Below are 21,052 nucleotides of genomic sequence, written 5' to 3'. Positions count from 1 at the left end.
TCTCCTTTGGGGTTGGCAGCTGACTGTAGTGCCTGGCTGTCTTAGCTTGTGGGGAAGTGGCTATAAGGAGGAAACTGTAGAGAGGATTGATAAAAACAACCACAGGGATTCACTGAGCCTGTGGTCAGGATATTAAGAGGAAGAGAAACAAAATTCAACCAAGCAGAACAAAAAGAAAGGAGTACATTCTGAATCAACAGGCTGGAATCTGAGAGTATGTAAAATTGGAACCATTTGAGTTTATAGCATTTATCTGCCTTCCCAAAGTGGGTCTATAAACACTAGTCCCAACTGGAAGCAGAGACTAGATTCTTCTAGCCTTTTAATGATATTAATGATAAAGACTAAATTTATATGGCAGGTTCTGTGTTTAGCATTATTTATGGATTTTCTCATTTAATCTTCACGTTATAAGGTGAGTACTAATGTAATCTCCATTTCACAGATGAGACAACAGAGCTTAAAAAGCATGAATAGGCCAGGCGCGGTGGCTCACACATGTAATCCCAGCACTCTGGGAGGCTGAGGTGGGCAGATCACTTGAGGTCAGGAGTTCAAGGCCAGCCTGGCCAACATGGTGAAACCCCGTTTCTACTAAAAATACAAAATTAGCAGGGCATGGTGGGACATGCCTGTAATCCCAGCTACTCGGGAGGCAGAGGCTGGAGAATCGCTTGAACCCAGGAGGTGGAGGTTGCAGTGAGCTGAGATCGTGCCACTGCACTCCGTCCTGGGTGACAGAGCAAGACTCTGTCAAAAGAAAAAAAAAGGATAAATAAGATATCCAAGATTGCACAGCTGATAAGAGACAAGATGAGGCTCTTGATCTGGGTCTGTCTCCAAGCATCTTCATTATGGGTTCTCATGATTTTTGAGTTATTCATACTTTTCCCCTTACCAGAATACACATTTTATATAAAATCATCCCTTTCAAAGAATTCTCCTTTCTTTTCTTCCCTAGAGAAAAGTCTTGCTCTGTTGCCCAGGCTAGAGTGCAGTGACATGATCTCAGCTCACTGCGACTTCTGCCTCCCGGGTTCAAGCGATTCTTGTGCCTCAGCCTCCCAATTAGCTGGGACTAAAGGCATGCGCCACCACGCCCAGCTAATTTTTATTTTTTATAGAGACAGGGTTTCACCATGTTGGCCAGGCTGCTCTTGAACTCCTGACTTCAAGTGATCTGCCCACCTAGGCCTCCCACAGTGCTGGGATTACAGGTGTGAGCCACTGTGCCCCGCCCAAGAATTTTCCTTTCTGACTGACATATTTCCATTTTAATAAATAGTGTGCCCCTCTATTTGTAACCATTTTGTTTTAGAAATATCTCCTTGTATTTTGTGCTTTCCCTTTCCCAGCTGTGTTGGGAAAAAGAGACTCGTTTCTGTTTTGATTTAGTGTCCTTGGAAATGCCCTACCTGACTCTGTGTCTATCTCCTTTAATAAGTCATCTAAAAGATATTGTCTGGTTCTTTTGTCTCAGTCAAATGTCTAGTAGTGGTATTTGGATCCTGAGACAATTCAGGGAAGTAGCATGTGCACTGTGTAGGACTTCCTGATCATTTTTAAATCGTGGCACAGAGAAAACCACACAAGTAAAGCTGTAAACAAATGAGGCTGCTTACAGCCAGGGGCAACTGGCCCTACCTGGCTATTCCTAGGCCTGAGAGCCACTCATTAGTTCTGTGTGCTGGTAACTCATACAAGGCATGTAGGTGGTCCCTGCATACTGTTTGTGAAGCTCCTTTAGTGTTGTAGAAAACCTAAGTCTTTAGCGTCAGGCAGACTTGGTTTCGTATTCTGACTCCACCACTTATTAACCATGTAGCTTTGGACAAATCATTTTAACTTCTCTGAATCTAAGTTCTTCATGTGCAAATGAGGGTGATAATACTTATCTTCTGGGATTGTTGAAAATTAGAAATAATGTGAGTCTAGTGCCTCCTCCATAGTAATAATGTGAAAGGAAAATAAAAACTCAGGATTCCAATACACTGTGCCAAAAGAAAAAACAAATTAAACTGAAAGCTGAGTCGTGCAAGAAACTGACTTTCCATTCGATCCTAAGCAAATAGCTACAGATAAAAGATTAAAAATCTCCGTAGACGGCCGGGTGTGTTGGCTCATGGCTGTAATCCCAGCACTTTGTGAGGCCAAGGTGGGTGGATCACTTGAGGTCAGGAGTTCAAGACCAGGCTGTCCAACATGGCAAAACCTCAGTTCTACTAAAAATACAAAAAAAGAAAAAAAAAAAAAAAGAAAGAAATTAGCAGGGCGTGGTGGCAGATGCTTGTAATTCCAGCTGCTTGGGAGGAGGAAGCAGGAGAATCGCTTGAACCCGGGAGGCGGAGGTTGTAGTGAACCGAGGTCACACCTCTGCACTCCCGCCTGGGTGACAGAGCGAGACTCTGGCAAGAAAGAAAGTAAAGTAAAGTAAAAAGAAAGAGAGACTCTGGCAAGAAAGAAAGAAAGAAAGAAAGAAAGAAAGAAAGAAAGAAAGAAAGAAAGAAGAGAAAAAGAAAGAAAGGAAAAACTCCACAGGTTACTCGTTTCTACCTTATCTTACATGAAGTGCCAATTTACCGAGAGCAAGACAATACATAATCGACTATTCCCCTACCTGCTACTTTTCCCTTACAACATGTGGATTACCATACTCTTCCTCTTTCCCTTCGGGCCTGCTTTTCCTCTAAATATTGAAACCCTCAAATTCATCTTTGGAGAAAGTCATAGACCACATACTGTTTCTGTGATTCCGTGTTTTTTTCTTCCAGGCATGCCCTTAACCTTGGCAAAATAAACTTCTAAATTAATTGCCACCTGTCTCAGATACCCTTGGTTTTACAGTAAGAATTCACATGCTTACATAGTAACTATTAATTTTGGTTTCTTAGTGTGTTACCTATATATTGGATGCCTTTGTTTCTAAAGATATTTATAAAGTATCGATGCCAGCTCATTGTTATCACATCGCCAGTTAAAAAAAAAACTAATTTTTAACCTAAAAATTAGATAAGAGCTGGCGATGGATCTGGGGGTAGAACGGGGGCAGTAGTAAAAGCATGCGTCAGAGTGGGTGGGGCTGTTGAAGGTTTCTGAAGACCACAGAGTGTGATAACAAGGTTTTACAGTGTCATTTCCTTAAGTATTAAAGTATTACAGCCTGCTTCCTGAGAAAGCATTTGGGAAAGAGTCCCCAGAAAGGGGCCCCAGGAGAGATTCCAGAGAAACTCGTGTTTTGGAGATGTTGAGGGTGAACAAATGGTAATGAGGATGATGACAGAACGCAAGAAAAGAGAACTAGCATTCACCGGACACCCACGATGTACCAAGCACTTTGCTAACCCTCATATTCTCTTTTACTTTCCAAAAACCTGTAGTACTGTGGTTCTCAGCCAGGGGCAATTCGTCCCCTGGGGAACACTTGCTAATATCTGGGGGCATATTTGTTTTCACAACTGGGAGTGCCACTGGCATCTAACAGGTAGAGCCCAGGAGTGCTGCGGAACATCCTACAATGCTCAGGGAAGGTCCTCACAAGAATAATTTGGCCCAAAATGTCCATAGTGCTGAGGCTGAGAAACTGTGCTTAAATGGTAGGCACAATAATCTTCACTTTTACAGATTGGAACCTGACACTCTGAGAAGCCAGCTGGCATTCAACCCGAAACCTAACACAGCTCCAAAGCCCATGCTCTTTCACCATGCCATTGCAGTGAGAACAGGGATGGAAATGAGGGTGGCAAAAACGACCAAGATACAAAACCAGGGCACAGACTGGTGCTCAATAGATACTTACTGGGATATTCATTAAATAGAAGAATGAATAAGAAAAAGAATGAATGAGGGCAGGGGAATAATGAGGATGAGTGTGGTCATTCTATTGCCATCCTGACATACCTCCTTGTCCTTGTTCCACAACTCAACAGTGAGTCTGGGATTATGACAATAGAGAAAATTAAATGATGGTAGGTGGCCTGGAGTCCCCATGCTCAATTTCAAGAAGAGTCCAGATTCCAGGGCCTGGGTCTCCAAATGGAAGTAGAAGTACTAGAAGATTGCTGGTGCACGCTGTCCTCCATCACCCTTTCTCAGGAGGATAGAGACTGAAACAGGAGGTTCTGAGCTGTTTTGGTGACCATTTCCCTCTTTCTCCCAGAGGCCCAGGCCAGCTGTGGCCTCAGAGGAAGAAGAAGGGAGTTGTTTCCCTAGTTTCTAAAATTTCTGTGAATTTGAACATGGGCTACACCAGATTTATTCTGGGAAGCTCTGAATCTTCTAGGAGGGAAAGACTGAGAGGAAAGAGGGTGGAAAGGGAGGAGCCTGTGATAAAACAGAACATTTCTTTTTCACTTCCCCTTTCAGACTCCAGAATTTGTTTGCCCTCTAGGGTAGAATCCGCCAAGCTTTGAGAGAAGGCTGTGACTGCTGTGCTCTGGGCGCCAGCTCGCTCCAGGGAGTGATGGGAATCCTGTCATTCTTACCTGTCCTTGCCACTGAGAGTGACTGGGCTGACTGCAAGTCCCCCCAGCCTTGGGGCCATATGCTTCTGTGGACAGCTGTGCTATTCCTGGGTGAGTCAGGGCCCCCAGGAGGGAGAGAGGAACGGGAACCTCAGTTGGGGATAACCCTGGGCAAGGATGAGGGGTGGCATGGGAAGCCCGTCAGGACACCGAGGGGAGGGAAGGCAGGCTGGTGAAGATGAAACCCTGATGACTCTGCTGGCTTTGGCAAGTCATCCAATGTGGCAGAGTTCAGGGTTTTTTCAGTGTCTTTCACCCAATCTTACTGAACACCCAGACTCTTGATGTTCTGTTGCTTTCCACATGAGAACCCGCTCTGAGAAAAGTCTAGTAACCTATACTTGAATGATAAATGAATGGCCAGAGTGTTTGCCTTCTTTGAAATTTATGTTTCACAAAAGACCAAATCTTAGGCAGGAGGGCCAGTGCTGCCTTGGGTAAGGGGTAGGGAGGAAGTTGTAAGATGCATTTTTGGGAGGAGGTGGCAGTGGCCATTCTCTGTGCCCCTGAAACCACTTCATGTAGCAGAAGCCTATTGTCTTCATGTGTAAGAATATTCCCCTAGGCAGAAGCATAGGGAGATCTGGGTTATCCAGGGAAAAGGGGCTCTGAGAATACAAAAACCTGGGTAAGTCTGGAGTCATCTGTTGTGGGACCAGAGAAATCATGCATGCTGCTTTTTACTACACAGACCATGATGGGGAAGTACTGGATCTGATCAGCAAGAAAGCCAGGGTCTTAGGCCAAAATGGAGGGCTCTTTTCTAACCATGTTCTCAGCTGTTGGACAGGGGACAGCGACTGATTATGCTGAGTGGTTTGAAAAGCCTAGGGGAGGCCAAGTAGGGGAGACTTACTGCCAGGACTCTCTCCAAGCTCAGTTCCTGGGGCTTCCACCCTCACATTCTAGAGGAAAGCATATTGCCACTCAGCCAAGTTGTGTGATGTGATTACTAGTGAAACGTGATCAGTTCTGGGGGCCCTCGGCTCTTGGCTGTCAATGCAGGATGATACTGGGCTACAGGAGAAAGAGGTAAGGAAGACAGAGTATTCCCCCATGAATAGGATGGAATGGATTAAAGTAGAAGAGAAAGTAAAGTGAACTACCTCATTTGTCATGTGGGGAAGTTCAGGCCTAGAGAGGTGATGTGCTTCTCTACCACCTGGGCAAGACTCCTGGGAAAGATCTTTGGTATTTTCTCCCATTTGCCTTTTACTAAGTCATCAAAGATTTACCCCATTTTTTCCGTTCTTATTGGGGCTGCCACATTTAGGTCTTCATCACTTGATAACTCAATTTTTATAGCACCCTCCCATGGGGTCTTGATTGCTCCTGTCTCCCCTCCCCTGCATCCATGCTGCCCACCAAGGCCACGGCATCTTCAGGTCCAGCTACGGCTGTGTCAGTGCATTTAATAAATGCCTTCCGTGCTGCTCCATCACCCACTGCAAAAACTCTAATTCTGCCCTGCAAACTGTGTTCCCCATTGCACCCCAAATGAATCTTCTTCTACAGCCAGGCAGTATGTACACTGCACTTTCTGTTTTTACCACCTTTGTTCCTGCTGACTCTCCAAATTCTATGTGCAGGCACTGTTCTAGGACTTGGAGACTTATCAGTGAACACGACTGACAGCCTTCCTGACCGGAAATACGAGGTCAATGAACTTATTGTGAAGCAATAAGTACACCGGGTGGGAGCATATTTGGTATTTACTACTATTTATTAACTGTGGAAGGGATACATAATTGGTGACTTCTCTCTCCTTTCCTCATCTTTTCCTTTTTTTCTCTCCCTCTTCCTCTTCTTCTTTTTTACTCTCTCTCCCACTACACCGTCCCCCTTGCCAATCCTACATACTCAGGTTTTTAGCTACCACTTCTATGTCAATAACTCCTAAACCTATTTCTCTTGCTTGCTTCTGTCAAGTATAATTTTATATCTCCACTGCTGGTTGGACACCTCTAAAATGATTCTCCAGCTCAAAAACAAAGCATATTCAAAATCCAACTTATCATCTCCTCCTTACAAATGTTCTCTTCCTCCTAACATTTGTATTTGCGTAAGCGCAGCCACCCTTTTCCTAGTTATCCAACTTAAATCACCCCCACAGTCTATTAAATGCCAACTTCTCTCTGCCACTTAAATTTCTTCTGCATCTGTTTCCTCTTCTTCACCTCCTATTGTCAGTACAACTTTGGGCTCTCTTATCTCCCACCTAGATTCAACCAGTGAATGATTTCCAGAGCAATGGCACATCAAATTAATATGGCTACTGCTCTCTTTGAATTTATATTCTACTGAGGGATATAAACGGTAAGTAAACAAACAAGAAGGCATAAAGACAAATGGAAAAGGGCTATGAAGATGTAAACAGGGTATTGTGATAAGATTAGTTGTGGGGAAGAGAAGAGAGCAGCCTACTTTAAACAGGATGTTATGTAAAGAGTTTTCTGAGGGGGTGACATTTAAGCTGAGACTTTCAACATGGTAAGGATTCAGCCATTTGCTGATCAAGGATGCATTTCAGGGTAGAGGGATTGGCATACAGAAAATCCCCAAATTTGAAGAATGCCAGGAAGGCCAGTGTTAATGAAGCTCAATGAGTAGGAGAAGAGGGATCTGAGCTGAGGCTGGAGAAGTAAGCACGGACCCAATTTGATAGGGCTTGTAGGCCATTTCCATTTTATTTTAAGACCAAAGAAAGGCAACTGAAGGCTTGTAAGCGGGCGGAGTGATATCATCTGATTTCGTTTTTTTTTTTTTTTTTTAAGGAACTAGCTTCTTTATGGAAAATGGATTGTAGGGTGACCATAAGAAGTGAGGGGACAAATTAACATATGGGAAAAAGCTGATGGTGACCTAAACTGAGTAGTGTCTATAAAGGGGGTGAAGAGAAGTTAGTGGGTTCAAGATCTAAGTTGGAAGCAGGATCAACAAGACTTCCTGGTGTGGAAGGGGCTGGATTTTGGGAGACAGAGAGGTTAAAAGATGGCTTGCAGGTTTCTGGCCTATGTAGCTGGGTGGATAACGAAGATACATATTGACATGGGGTAGACAGAAACAGAATGTGTCCACTTGCTATGACAACATGAAGCCATTGGTGATTTTGACAAGAAAAGTTTTAGTGGACTGCTGAGGGCCGAGTCCAAATTGCAGAGAATTAGACAGTGAATGAGAGGAGAAGAAATGAGGACAGCCTATGTAAGAAAAACAATGGAGAAATTTAGTTTTGAAAGGGATGAGACAGGCCAGGCATGGTGGCTCATGCCTGTAATCCCAACACTTGGAGAGGCCGAGGTGGGTGGATCACTTAAGGTCAGGAGTTCAAGACCAGCTTGGCCAACATGGTGAAACACCATCTCTACGAAAAATACAAAAATTAGCCGGGCGTGGTGGTAATACAAAAGTTAGCCGGGCGTGGTGGTGCATGCCTGTAATCCCAGCTGCTTGGGAAGCTGAGGCAGGAGAATTGCTTGAATCTGGGAGGCGGGGGTCGTAGTGCACTGAGATGGTGCCGCTGCACTCCAGCCTGGGTGAAGCAAACAACAACAACAACAAAAACCGAGAGAAATTGGGCAGTAGCTGGAATTATATGTGATGTCAAGGAAAAGTTTTTTTTTGTTTTTTGTTTTTAATGGAAGATACTGAAATAAATTTACCATTGATGGGAAGATCCAGCTGAGAGAAACTGGTGATGCAGAAGAGAAAGTGAATAACAGAAAGGGAAATCCTTGAGAGGATTAAAGGGAATGGGATCCAGAGTACTTGCTTTGAGACTGACCATGGAGAGGAGGAGAGATGCTTTCTCCAGTGAAATGCGAGGAGGGAGAAGTCAGGTAGAGATGCAGAAAAGACTGGTAGATTTAGTCGGGGGACGACGTGAGATCTTCTGTGTAACCTCTTTTGTCTTCTCTGTGAAATATGAGGAAAGGCATCAGCTAAAAATGAGAGAGGACTGGAGGCAGAGGGTGGGATGAGAAAGCTTGGGGAATGAGGAAAAGATGAGTGTCACTACTCAGAGTAGCAGAGCAAATTTCTTGGAAAAAAGTGCCACAGTGGCAGTTCAGTGTCCTTTTGAATGCGGTGATCGCACATTTACTGCGTCAACAGTTTGCCTTCTTGTGTGGTAATTTCAATAACACGCAGCTGAGCAAGTAAAGGCATGGAGAATACAGGTGCATTTGGTAGAGATAGAGAAAGGCAACGAAGTTAAGGGGATTTGCAAGGAGGTAATTATAATGATGCCTCATTGAATTCAAGCTAGATGGGGGAGGGTGGGAGGTAAAGGCAAACATGTGCTCAAGGATAGACAGTGGTAAGATGGATGCTTTGGGGTTCTTGATAAGGTCAAAGATTATTCTGGTGGCTGTACTTGAGCAGAGAAAGTTCATCTCCAAAGAAAGAAAGTTTACTGATGCTGAGCAGTTCAAGGAATGAAGAGGCCAGTTGTTTGATGGGTTATCCACATATTCTGGATCACTACAGTCATCTCTTTTTTTTTTCTTTTTCTTTTTCTCTGACCTCATTCTTCCATCACAATTAGTTTCTTTCTTAATTAAGCTCTTTGGCATTTGCCCTGTTCCAATCTATTTGACACTGCACTTTCAGCCCCAATTTGAAAATTCTAAGTGACTTCCCACTGTATACTGAACCAAGGAGCGAACTTATAAAAAAAACTTAAATGTATTTGAAATTCACCATGTGTCATGTAGCACACTAAATGCATTCTCTGGATTATCTCATTTAATCCTAACAACAACCCTATGAGGTAGATACTGCTGTCATTATCTTCATTTACAAGCAAGGAAACTGAAGCAGAGAAAAGTTAAGTAATTTGTGAAAGGTCACTTAGCAGTAGCGGAGTCAGTATTTAAACTCAGTATGTGCTTTCCCCCACTGCCACACCACCTGGCACTAGGAGCCCTCCAGAGTATGACTTCTACCTTGCTTTCCTGCTTTGTCCCTCATTATTGGAAGTGCTTGAGGAGAGACCAGAAATCAAGTAGAAGTTGGGCTGCAACTTGCTGGGAATGTTGCCAAGTACTTGCTGCTCCTTCCCATGGAATACCTTTTCCCTCTCAGCCAAAATCCTATCAGTCCTGGAAGGTTCTTGATGAACCTGAAGGTCCCATCTTCTCCGTGGGATTCCCCTCCTTATGAACCCCAAACCCTCCCAAACACAGAGCCCTGGGATCTTTTCTTTCTCTGAACCTCCATAGCATTTTATCCAAATTCCTCTAATGTCATCTCTTTTACATCAGATTACACATGTGCTTATCTCCACCGTTAGATTCTTGTCTTCAGTGGAAGTAGGGACTTCACATTCTTTTCCCTTAGGTGAACTCAGCATGCATTGCAGGGCAGTAGGAAGCCAATGCAGGTTTGTTGATTAATTTTGGATGCAAAGGAAGGAAGTGATTGGTCCAAGTATATATTTCGAGATATTGGAGCATCGGGACCAGAATCCAGTTCTGTAAACTTTGAAGCCAACACTTTCTCCACATTGCCCCCTTTTTACCTCTTGGTTCTGATTCCATTTCCTTCCATACTTTTGTCCCTGAAAATATACATGCACTTGGAAGCTTCTTGACTTTCTCTCAGCCCAGATGCAAGAGAAAACCCTCACCCATAGACAGATGGACACACACACACACATACACACACACACACACACACACACACAGAGCTCTGATTCACCTAAGGACCCAGCTTTGCTTCTTTACCGAATAACAGCACCCACAAATCTTTATCCACCCTAGCCCACACTTTGCTTCCACTACGGAAGCTCTTTTCTTAACCCAGTGGCATCCCCTTACCCCTGCATGAAGTCACAGATCTAGTGCCCTTTTGCAGTCTCTTCCTCCGTTTATCAGATATTTCTAATAGCAAAAATCTGGAAGACCAAAATGCCAAGCAAAAGAGTTGTTAAATAAATCACAGAACAGCCAAATAGTAGGATATAGTGTAGCCATTTAAAATGACAACATGGGCGGGGAACGGTGGCTCGCACCTGTAATCCCAGAATTTTGGGAGGCTGAGGTGGGTAGATCACTTGAGGTCAGGAGTTCCAGACCAGCCTGGCCAACATGGTGAAACCCCTTCTCTACTAAAAATACAAAACTTAGCTGGGTGTGGTGGCGTGGGCCTGTAATCCCAGCTCTTGGGAGGCTGAGGCAGGTGAATCACTTGAACCTGGGAGGCGGAGGTTGCAGTGAGCCAAGATCGCGTTATTGCACTCCAGCCTGGGTGACAGAGTGAGACCCTGTCCCCCCACAAAATAAAATAAAATAAAATAAAATAAAATAAAATAAAATAAAATAAAATAAAATGACAACATAGAAACAGATTCATCTTCTAGAACTTGCATTGCTCAGTGAAAAATCAGGTTAAAGAACAGTTTTTAGAGTATATCCTCATTTACACTTATGTATGTCTGTATGTGAACAGCGTGTGTGTGTGTGTGATCACAGAAAAAAATCCAACAGGATGTATGCCAAGGTGATAATATTTTGCTCCTGTGTATTTTCTATTTTTCTGTAGTGATCATGGATTACCTGTGCAATTTCTACCCCCTCCCAACAAAAGAACGAATCTTGCTCTCAGGATAAACTCTGGCAAAATTATTTATACTGATGTATAAATCATATGTAAAGCCCAACAGAGACCTCTTTCCAGAGGCATATTTATTTTAATCAGTCAAGAGGGGTAAGCCAAAAGAAAATGCCACAAAACAGGTGGAAGAAGGTGTTATATACTTTTATTTCATTTTTATATGTTACTGGGAGTTCTCAGTCCTTTTAAAAGTGCAGCTCATCCAGGCAGTCCCAGGGGATATGGCCATGAGGGCTGTGCTGTAGGTGAAGGGCACTCTGGGCCTGGGCAGTCTCTGGGCCAAAGTGGGCAGGTGTCAGTTCAGACACTCCACTGTGGGCTGATCTTTGCTTTCTGTCTTACAGCTCCTGTTGCTGGGACACCTGGTAAGTACTCCACCCACAGCCTTTCCTTCCCTCGGGTCCCCTTTTCCTCTCCTCCCAGTGCCCTGTCTGGAGGTGCTCTAAATGCACCAGCAACTGAGCCCAGTACCAAGTCAGGGCCAGGAAAGGGTAATTGCTCCCGAAAGATCCCCTGCTCCCTCTTCCACTCTCCTCCTTCCTTTTCCTCCTTCCACGGAGGCAAGTGGTAGGCAGCCACGGTGTTCAAATGGGGGAGCTGTCACAGAAAATGAGAACTCTGATCTCTCTCTCAACTGCCTTCCGCTGTCCAAATAAAACCAAGGGCTTCCTCTCTCCAAATAAAATTCAGGCACATGCAAAATCACATGGCCTGCATATGTTGTCCCCCTGTGTTGCTAAATCCTTGACTGTGCATGTTTCTGAGAGCTCCAAGGCCTGTTCCCTGACAGAGTGGTCTCTGCATACCTCTGGCTACACTTTGCCAGGCACTTCTGTGTTTGTGCCACTCAGCCTCCACCGCTCCAGGACTGGCCCTCCGGCTTTTCTCCCTCTCTCTTTATCCTTCTGAGGCCAGAGAGGCTCGTGTATGCTTGGGTGTGAGGACGGGCCATCTTGACCTCGTTTTTAAAGTATACAGAATGACATTAGGTCAGAACGGAAACCTGATATCCAACTCCCATGCCTGCCATCTCCACCAGAGCCCCCACTTATCTTCAGCCAGCCCCAGGGGAAATTTATCCACTAGTGTCCAAATGCCTTTGTTTATCGGGGAGAAAAGTTAGTCTCAAAAGAGTATGTATGTATGGGGTGTCTGTGTGTCTGTGGTGGTGGGGAGAGGTTGGTGGTGAGAGAGAGAAGGAACTGGTGAAGATATCTCAGGTAAAGTATATGTATTTCGAGGGTGTTTCTCTTGCCTGCTCCCTCCTTCTTCCCTGTTGCCCTGTCTGAGTCCTGGGCTCCCCGGGGCCCTTGTGGTGGGATGTATGAGCCAAAGCAACTGCCTTCAGTTGCAGAACCATTCTGGGCCTGGCTCAGCTTTTGGTGCCCCCAGTAGGCCTACAGGTGCTTTTTTGCCTGCGATTCAGGGCCTCTCAGGCTCTTGGGCTTCCTCTTCCTCACGCTACCTCCTCTCTCTGCCCCTCAGCAGCTCCCCCAAAGGCTGTGCTGAAACTCGAGCCCCAGTGGATCAACGTGCTCCAGGAGGACTCTGTGACTCTGACATGCCGGGGGACTCACAGCCCTGAGAGCGACTCCATTCGGTGGTTCCACAATGGGAATCTCATCCCCACCCACACGCAGCCCAGCTACAGGTTCAAGGCCAACAACAATGACAGCGGGGAGTACATGTGCCAGACTGGCCAGACCAGCCTCAGCGACCCTGTGCATCTGACTGTGCTTTCTGGTCAGTGGAGGAAGGCCCCGGGGTGGACCTGGGAGGGCCAGGATGGATGAAATCTGCTTTCAGGCAGAGGTTTGCAGGAAAGGGGGGTGGCCTGCTTACTGGGAAGTATTGCTGTGAGTTGCCTCAGCACATACAAGTGGTTGTTTTTGCCTCAGTCCTGATTGAACAGAAGAAGGTTACAAGGCCAAAAACAGGCAGCCAAGTGTGAGAGAAGCAGAAGGAAATCCCTACTGCATAAAACCCATTTCCATTTTAATGGCAGAATTGAAAAGCACAGACCACAACTGAATCCTAGCCCTGGAAATGACTCACTATACAACATGATGAATTCATTTAACCCTTGAGTTTCCATTTCTTCACCTGCTCCGTGGGGCACTAACGCCTCCCTCAGAGGCTTCTGGTGAGAATCAGTGTTTCCCTGCCCCCGCCCCGCCCTCCATGCCCCATCTCCATGTTCTCACTGTGCTAGGTGCTCTTCTCTGTCTTTCTCTTCCACCAGCCTGTGGGAGACCTGAGATGAAGGTCGTGTCTTACCCATCTTTGTATTTCCAGCATCTGAAACTGGGCAGAGCTTAATAAATATTTTGCTGGAGAGGTTGATGATCTTACAAAGCTCCCATTGAAAGGTGGCTGTCTGTAAAGCAAAGTTACAATGAGATTGTGATGAACATTGTCCTTGTGGCTTTTCACTTAGTCCCCTCCCTTCACCTGAAGAGCAAATTTTCCTCAAAAGTACACAGCAAACGAATGACCCACTGGTGACACTGCTGCCTTTAGACCCTGCCAGAAAGAAGCTCCACATTTATTAACATTCCCAAAGTAAATTTATCAAGTAGCATTCATCAGGTAACATTTGTTGCACATTCATGACTTTTCTGCTGTCCACAAAGGCATATGTCCTTGTCATATGCAGACTCCTTGGCCACACTGGATTCCTCCTTCCCTCCTCGACACGGAAGAGATGGCATCTTAGGGTCTCTTGTGTTCTTCCTGCAGAGGCCTGTCGGGCAGGAAAAGGCTGCAGCTGCCTTCCTGGGAGAAGGAGGAGATGAGTGTATCCTGAACACCTATTATGTGCTAGGGGCTATTGTAGATACATGACATTATCATGCTCATTTTCACAAATGAGGAAACTGAGGCTCAGAAGACTTAAATTATTTGCCCAAGAGTTCATAAATGACAGAGCCAGCATTAGAGTTCAGGACTGTCTGATTTCAGACCTAAGCTGTTCCCTCTGCACATCATGTCCCACCAGTAAGGAAGATCTGGGTCTCAGAGCTGAGCCAAGACCTCCCGGGTCCTCTGGGGTTTTCTGTGTCTTTCAGAGTGGCTGGTGCTCCAGACCCCTCACCTGGAGTTCCAGGAGGGAGAAACCATCGTGCTGAGGTGCCACAGCTGGAAGGACAAGCCTCTGGTCAAGGTCACATTCTTCCAGAATGGAAAATCCAAGAAATTTTCCCGTTCGGATCCCAACTTCTCCATCCCACAAGCAAACCACAGTCACAGTGGTGATTACCACTGCACAGGAAACATAGGCTACACGCTGTACTCATCCAAGCCTGTGACCATCACTGTCCAAAGTATGGGGAGTCTGCCAAGATGTAGGGAGGGGAGAAGAGGGGATGGACAAGGGCTGAGGTCACATGGGCCTACATGGAGGTCTGAGAAAGGCCACAGCGCAAAATTGGGCACTGGGGCAAAGAGGAGTGGTGTGGAGGCCTGGCTAAGTATTGACCAATGAGCAGGAGTAAGGGCCAGAGCTTGGAGCCCTCAGGTGATAGGTGGCCAGGCTGTTGTTCCACTTTGAAATGCAGGCCCCAGACTAAGGACGGCAGCGAAGCAGAGCTCCCTCGTTGGTGCAGAGGTTCCCTAAGCTCCTGGGCATTCCTAAGAACTGAGGTTTGCCTTGTTTCTTCTCATGGCTCATGTTATAGCCATTCACTCCAGAAAGCCTGGCACGTCATGGACTGTTCAAGGCTATGCTCCAGAGAGTAGTGATGCCTCCAGCTATGCGAGGCTTTGGGCCCACCCTTCCCACTGCCCCTGTGGGCTAAGGGGAGCCCTTCCTTCTGCTCCTGCCTGCTCACCAATGTGCCTTTATTAGTTTGGTGGAGAAACCTCGGTAGGTAGGAGGCATAAGTCCAGCCACAGAAACCCTGTGCAGATGAGGCTGGGGATGTAGTGAGTGCTGCAGAAGTGAGTGACTCAGACACAGAAGAGCTTCGGGTGACAAGCACTAGGACATAGCATTGGATGGGGGGGAGGTGGGACAAGGAGAGTACTGCCTGTCCTGATGTCTGTCTTCCCTAGCGCCCAGCTCTTCACCGATGGGGATCATTGTGGCTGTGGTCACTGGGATTGCTGTAGCGGCCATTGTTGCTGCTGTAGTGGCCTTGATCTACTGCAGGAAAAAGCGGATTTCAGGTTTGTAGCTCCTCCCGGTCCCTGTTGTTATAAGTTTCCACTTGGCCCAGGCCCTAACCCCAGACATTGCCAGAATCCCTCTCTTTGGGCTAGATACACATTCAGATCTAGGCCCGTATTGTATTATAGTCATTCATTCATTTATTAGATCATTCATTTGACAAGACTTGAACAAACTAGCTTATGTGTCAGCCAATGTGTGAGACATGGTGGGTGATGCCAACATGAAGTCCAGTCCCTGCCCTTGGGGAGTTCTCAGCATTGTGAGGAAGACAGGGTCATTATAATAAGATGGGATAAGAGCAATTATAGGGACATGAAAAGCCTAGGATAGAAGTACAGAGGAGGCTCCATAGCCCAACAAGGGCTGAGGCAGTTGGAGAAGGTCTCGGGGAGAGCAGTGTAGTGTAGTGATGGAGTGCACATAGTGGGGCCAGACTGCCTGAGTTCAAATCTAGTTCTACAGCATACCAACTATATGACCCGAGTGAGTCACTCCACCTCTCTGTGCCTCAGCTGTCTCATGTGGAAAATGGGGACACTAATAGGACTTACCTCACAGGGTTGCCATGGGGATGAAAGAGGCTGATGCTCTTACACAGTGCCTGGTAGCCAGTAACAGCACACAAACAGGGCTGTTGCCATTCTGGAGGAGGTGGTGTGTGAGGGCAGTGCTTAGCTAGGGAAGGAGGACTCTCCAGGCACTGGGCCAAGGCAGGGATTGAAGCTGGGTGGGGCTCATATGGGTGTCGAAGGGGTAGTAGAGAGTGTACTGCAAGCCACCAAGAAAGAAATAATCCCACTAACACCTCACAAAGCACTTTGCAATTGGTTCATAGCCAACACCTCAGTTACTGATGATAAGTAAATACAGAGAAACAGAGAGAGAGAGAGAGAGAGAGAGACTGAGACACAGGGGTGTTTTTAAAAGGCAGAGCAAGCCTCAGACAGATGCCATGGAGTGGCCTTTCTGACACTCGTGGGCGTCCCCATGGGTGAGCTGAATTCTGCCTCTGGACCAGCCCTTTTCCAGGTGGGAGCAGCCTCTGAGCAGGGGAGCTGGGGGTGGGAGGACAGGAAACATCTGCCAGAGGGAAGGCCTGAGCTGGTCCCATCCAACCCTGGCCCTGGTCCTTGGTCCTGAGGACTCAGGCCCCACCGCCTAATCCTACTAACCTCCTGTGTGCCCCTCTCAGCTCTCCCAGGATACCCTGAGTGCAGGGAAATGGGAGAGACCCTCCCTGAGAAACCAGGTGAGTACAGGTTGTCTCAGGGATTCAGTGATGGCTCACCAGGGCCGCCGGCTGGACTGGAGCCAGGGAGAAGGGGCTTGTGCGAGTTCAGCTGGGAGCCAGGGAGGGAGCAGCAGTGGGAGGATGGCTGGGGCTCAAATCGCTTGGTCAGCTCTGAGTCTAACTCCTGGGCCTAAAGATGACCTCTCTGGAGATGAGAAGAGAAACACCAGTCCCAGATACAGAGGAGAGGGCTGTGTCCGAAGTTCTGGTACCAGGAATCTGGTGATATTTCCAGAGCAAGAAATCAGAGATACTTTGGTCTTTCTGTGGAGCTTTGGCAGAGCTGGCAAAGGATGAGGTTAGGGGCTGTAAGACTGAGGCCAATCGGATGTGGGAGGCAGGAGTCTAAGGGGAAAGGAGGAGGAGGCCTGGAAACCCCTCGATTTGCTGAGGAATCTGCCTCTGTGGAGGGATGGGGTGGAGTGGCCAGGCTCAGCTGTCTGTGGAACACTAAGAGGAGGTTTGGGCTTGAGAAAATTCTGGGGGACTAGGGGCACTAGTGGGCTCTACTCTGTGGGCAAAGCTTGGTTCTGATGCCCATGCACTCAAGGTTGACTGAATTTTGGCCTGGTTCTGCCCCCATCACACAGTGGAGCCCTGAGCAAGTCAGTCTCCCTGATGGGGTTCAGTCTCCTCACTGAGGAAATGAGTGGGTGGCCAGGGTGACCTCTCAGGCCGTCTAGATTTGACATTCAGGTGGGAGTATGTAAAGGAACTTCCAGGAGGATGCCAGGCAACTTCCAGACTGTAGTTAGTCAGAGCACAAAGGAAACCAGGGCTTTCTCCGGGGGTTTCCATGACAGTAAGAACAGGCAGAAAAAAGAGGCTGCCAAAGACCCCACCTCAGATGGCTGGAGTACGATTCAGAGCAGAGCCAACAGATTTAAGAGCTTGAGCAAAATATCACTTGTTCAGCTGTGCTTGCAGCAAGGTCGCATGTCCGCTGGCTAGGCCCAGTGGTGATAGGGGCCTGTGTTCACACCAGGGCCAAAGCAGATCTGGAAAAAACAAAGTCCAAGCAACTGGATTATCCATCTTGTTGTGTGGTTCTGTCTGCACTGGCATAAGCACATTTCACAAGGCACTTTTGCAGCCAGGCATTGGGGCTGCATAAATGGTTTTTTAAAAATCCTTTCCCAAAAGGCAAAGCTGGGTGGCTAGGATTCTTGGGAAATGTATTAGAATGGGAATTCAGAATGTGGTTTACTGCAGAATTTACAGCATGGCAATAAAGGCTCTCTGTGTTCAGGGGGTGAGAGAAGAGACTAGATGCATTGTCTCAAATGTCTCCTGACTTCCTGAGAAATGCCACTTTGCAGATACTGGGGCTGCTTTTCACACTGGCTAAGTCAGTTCATGGCAAAATATAAGGGAATTCAGTGTGTTTCAGACACTAACTAAAGTCTATCCTTCCTTTCTCCTTCCCTCCCTCCCTTCCTCCCTTTCTCAGTCACTCTCTCTTCCTTTTTAATGCCATGGAGTACCATATTTTTCAAAGTTCCAACAAAAATACACTACATTTAGACAATGTGGAAATGGCCCTCAGCCTTCTCTCCCTGAAGTCTGTGGCCAGAAAAAATCTGGACTTTACTTCACTCTGATGCTGAACACCCCCCTCCCCCACCTCTTCCCCAATATCTCAGATCCCAAGCCTCCCTGGTTTGCTTCTAGGAAAGCTCAGCAATTCCCTGAAAAGAATGCAGCTCAAGTGACTGCTTCACTTTTTCACCTTGGCCTGTGGGGAAGGCTGTGGCTGGGCTACCCTATGCATCGATCAATGAGGTCATATTTACCCGGTGCTTGGCCTAGAGGCCCAAGATAGTGTCAGCAGTGCTGCTTTGGCTCTAGTTTGGGCGTTGGTTTTGCAGCCTCAGCATCAGCACAGGCAGGCCCTCTTCTCCAGCAGTGCTCTGGCTGATATTTCTTCTTTTTCCCACAGCCAATCCCACTAATCCTGACGAGGCTGACAAAGTTGGGGTGAGTGATCCTAGCCATCTCCCCCTCCCTTCTCCCCTGTTGCCTTTTCTGTTGCCTTCTTTCCTAGGCCCTCTCTATGGATCCTCACTGCTGGTTTCTGCCTTCTCTAGGCTGAGAACACAATCACCTATTCACTTCTCATGCACCCGGATGCTCTGGAAGAGCCTGATGACCAGAACCGTATTTAGTCTCCATTGTCTTGCGTTGGGATTTGAGGAGAAAATCAGAGAGGGAAGATCTGGTATTTCCTGGCCTAAATTCCCCTTGGGGAGGACAGGGAGATGCTGCAGTTCCAAAAGAGAAGGTTTCTTCCAGAGTCATCTACCTGAGTCCTGAAGCTCCCTGTCCTGAAAGCCACAGACAATATGGTCCCAAATGACCGACTGCACCTTCCGTGCTTCAGCTCTTCTTGACATCAAGGCTCTTCCGTTCCACATCCACACAGCCAATCCAATTAATCAAACCACTGTTATTAATAGATCATAGCAACTTGGGAAATGCTTATGTTACAGGTTACATGAGAACAATCATGTAAATCTATATGATTTCAGAAATGTTAAAATAGACTAACCTCTACCAGCACATTAAAAGTGATTGTTTCTGGGTGATAAAATTATTGATGATTTTTATTTTCTTTATTTTTCTATAAAGAGCGTATATTACTTTTATAATAAAACATTATAAAAACAACATTCTGTTTACCTTTTCAAGGCTGTATTGGTTGGAGTGTAGATTGAACTGCCTGGGGTCTGTTTCTCTTCAGTGATGAGACTCTTAGGAAGGCAGGAATGGATAGGATAGGGGGAGGAGAGGAGAGATGGGGATTTAGAATGTAGAGTGAGTGCCCCTTTTCTTAAAACTGAATACAGTCATGCACCACATAATGATGTTTAGTTCAACAACAGACTGCATATATGATGGTGGTCCCATAAAATTATAATACCATATTTCTATTGTACCTTTTCTATTCCTATGTTTAGATATATGAGTACTTACCATTGTGTTACAATTGCCTAAAGTATTCAGTACAGTAGCATGCTGTACAGGTTTGTAGCCTAGGGGCAATAGGCTATACGTTACAGCCTAGGTGTGTAGTAGGCCACACCATTTAGGTTTGTATAAGTACCTGCTATGATGTTCACACAACAAAATTGCCTGCATTTCTCAAAATGTATCCCCATATTTCAATAATGCATGACTGTACTCTTCTGCCAATGACCTTGTATTCTTGTTTCCATGTCTTCTTCTCTTTCCTCCTATGGCAAATAAAACACTGTTTTGCAACACAAGTTCACGGGAAGTCAAACTTCAGATGAGCCCTGAGTGGAGATTGCTGACATGTCCTGCTCTGCTATTCTCCCAATGTAGTTACCAGAAGGATGTGACCTTCTCAGAGAAGTCATCCCAGGCAGATTAGAAACATGACTGGCAGTCTCCTTGAGGGTTTGGTGAGTGCCCTTGGAGAGGCTTCATTTTCCTGGGACTCTACACAGTAACATTGTGCAACATTTGTTGCACTTTTTATGGTAGGATAAAAAGTACTCACTTTTTGTGGTCCCACAATCAGATTTCATACACACTTATTGTTTTAGTAATAAGGGATAATAATTAAAATTACTGCGTTATTAAGGGCTTACTTTGTGCCATATAGTTTGTGCCAAACTATATGCTTTAGAATTTAGAGAATTTATGATTAGCCCTTTATATTTCCTCTTTTGTGAGTTTCCTGTGTATTTATTCTTTGCCCATTTTTGTAGATACAATGTATGTCCCTTTATTTATAAATTGCATAGTAGTAACTTATTTCCTTTTATTTATATGTAAATTATTTCACTACACTAATAATGTATTCTTTTTATAAAATTAAGATACAGATAGGGAAAACAAAAAAATTAGATCGCCCATAAATCCATAAACCAGAAATAATTAATGCTAACATTTAAGGATACCAATCCACATTCCTGTCTGTGGCAGTGTGTATTTGTGTTTTAAAAATTGGATCTAATCCCAGCTACTCGAGAGGCTGAGACAGGAGAATCGATTGAACCTGGGAAGCAGAGGTTGCAGCAAGCTGAGATCGCACCATTGCACTTCAGCCTGGGCAACAAGAGTGAAACTCTGTCTCAAAAAAAAAAAAAATTGGATCATATCATATATTTTACATGTTAATAAATACACTCAGGCAAAAATGTATGCTCATTGTAAGCATGTAAGCCCAAATAATACAGAAAGATAAGGAGTAAAAAGTAGAAGTTCCATTTTGTCATCAATTCCCTCTATCCTCTTCCCTTTTCTTTCTTTTTTTTTTTTTTTTAAGAGATAGGGTTGTAGTCCAGGCTGGAGTGCAGTGGCAGGATCACAGCTCATTGCAGCCTCAAACTCCTGGGCTCAAGTGATCTTCCCACCTCAGCCTTCCTAGTAGCTGGGACTACCACACCTGGCTAATTTTTAAGAATTTTTTGGCCGGGCATGGTGGCT

At 45.8% G+C, this 21,052-nt stretch overlaps 1 protein-coding gene across 4 annotated transcripts; it reads left to right on the top strand.

Annotated features, from left to right (window-relative positions):
* The first annotated feature begins 4,360 nt into the window (after positions 1-4,360).
* FCGR2B (Fc gamma receptor IIb) lies at positions 4,361-19,863 on the top strand. 4 transcript variants are annotated; one of them, XM_055364266.2, is made up of 8 exons: positions 4,361-4,571; positions 11,480-11,500; positions 12,621-12,878; positions 14,204-14,458; positions 15,189-15,302; positions 16,499-16,555; positions 18,537-18,574; positions 18,685-19,863. In XM_055364266.2, the coding sequence occupies exons 1-8, from the start codon at positions 4,460-4,462 to the stop codon at positions 18,760-18,762; spliced, it is 933 nt and encodes a 310-aa protein (XP_055220241.2). In that variant the 5' UTR covers positions 4,361-4,459; the 3' UTR covers positions 18,763-19,863. The 4 variants fall into 4 exon arrangements, with proteins under 4 accessions (XP_055220241.2, XP_055220246.2, XP_055220247.2 ...); XM_055364268.2 differs by having other exon boundaries at positions 4,372-4,571; positions 12,624-12,878; XM_055364271.2 differs by lacking the exon at positions 16,499-16,555.
* Positions 19,864-21,052: the final 1,189 nt, after the last annotated feature.

Source organism: Gorilla gorilla, chromosome 1 (genome assembly GCF_029281585.2).
Source record: "Gorilla gorilla gorilla isolate KB3781 chromosome 1, NHGRI_mGorGor1-v2.1_pri, whole genome shotgun sequence".
Classification (NCBI taxonomy): Eukaryota; Metazoa; Chordata; class Mammalia; order Primates; family Hominidae; genus Gorilla; species Gorilla gorilla.
Note: the sequence above shows the minus strand (reverse complement) of the source record. Positions and strands in the feature narration are given on the sequence as shown.

What these genes read in the sequence shown, in the direction of transcription:
- FCGR2B (XM_055364266.2), top strand. Translation starts at nt 4,460, where the DNA reads ATGGGAATCCTGTCATTCTTACCTGTCCTTGCCACTGAGAGTGACTGG. An exon ending in GACAGCTGTGCTATTCCTGG is followed by an intron (nt 4,572 to 11,479) that starts GTGAGTCAGGGC and finishes TCTGTCTTACAG; the next exon opens with CTCCTGTTGCTGGGACACCT. An exon ending in ACGAGGCTGACAAAGTTGGG is followed by an intron (nt 18,575 to 18,684) that starts GTGAGTGATCCT and finishes TGCCTTCTCTAG; the next exon opens with GCTGAGAACACAATCACCTA.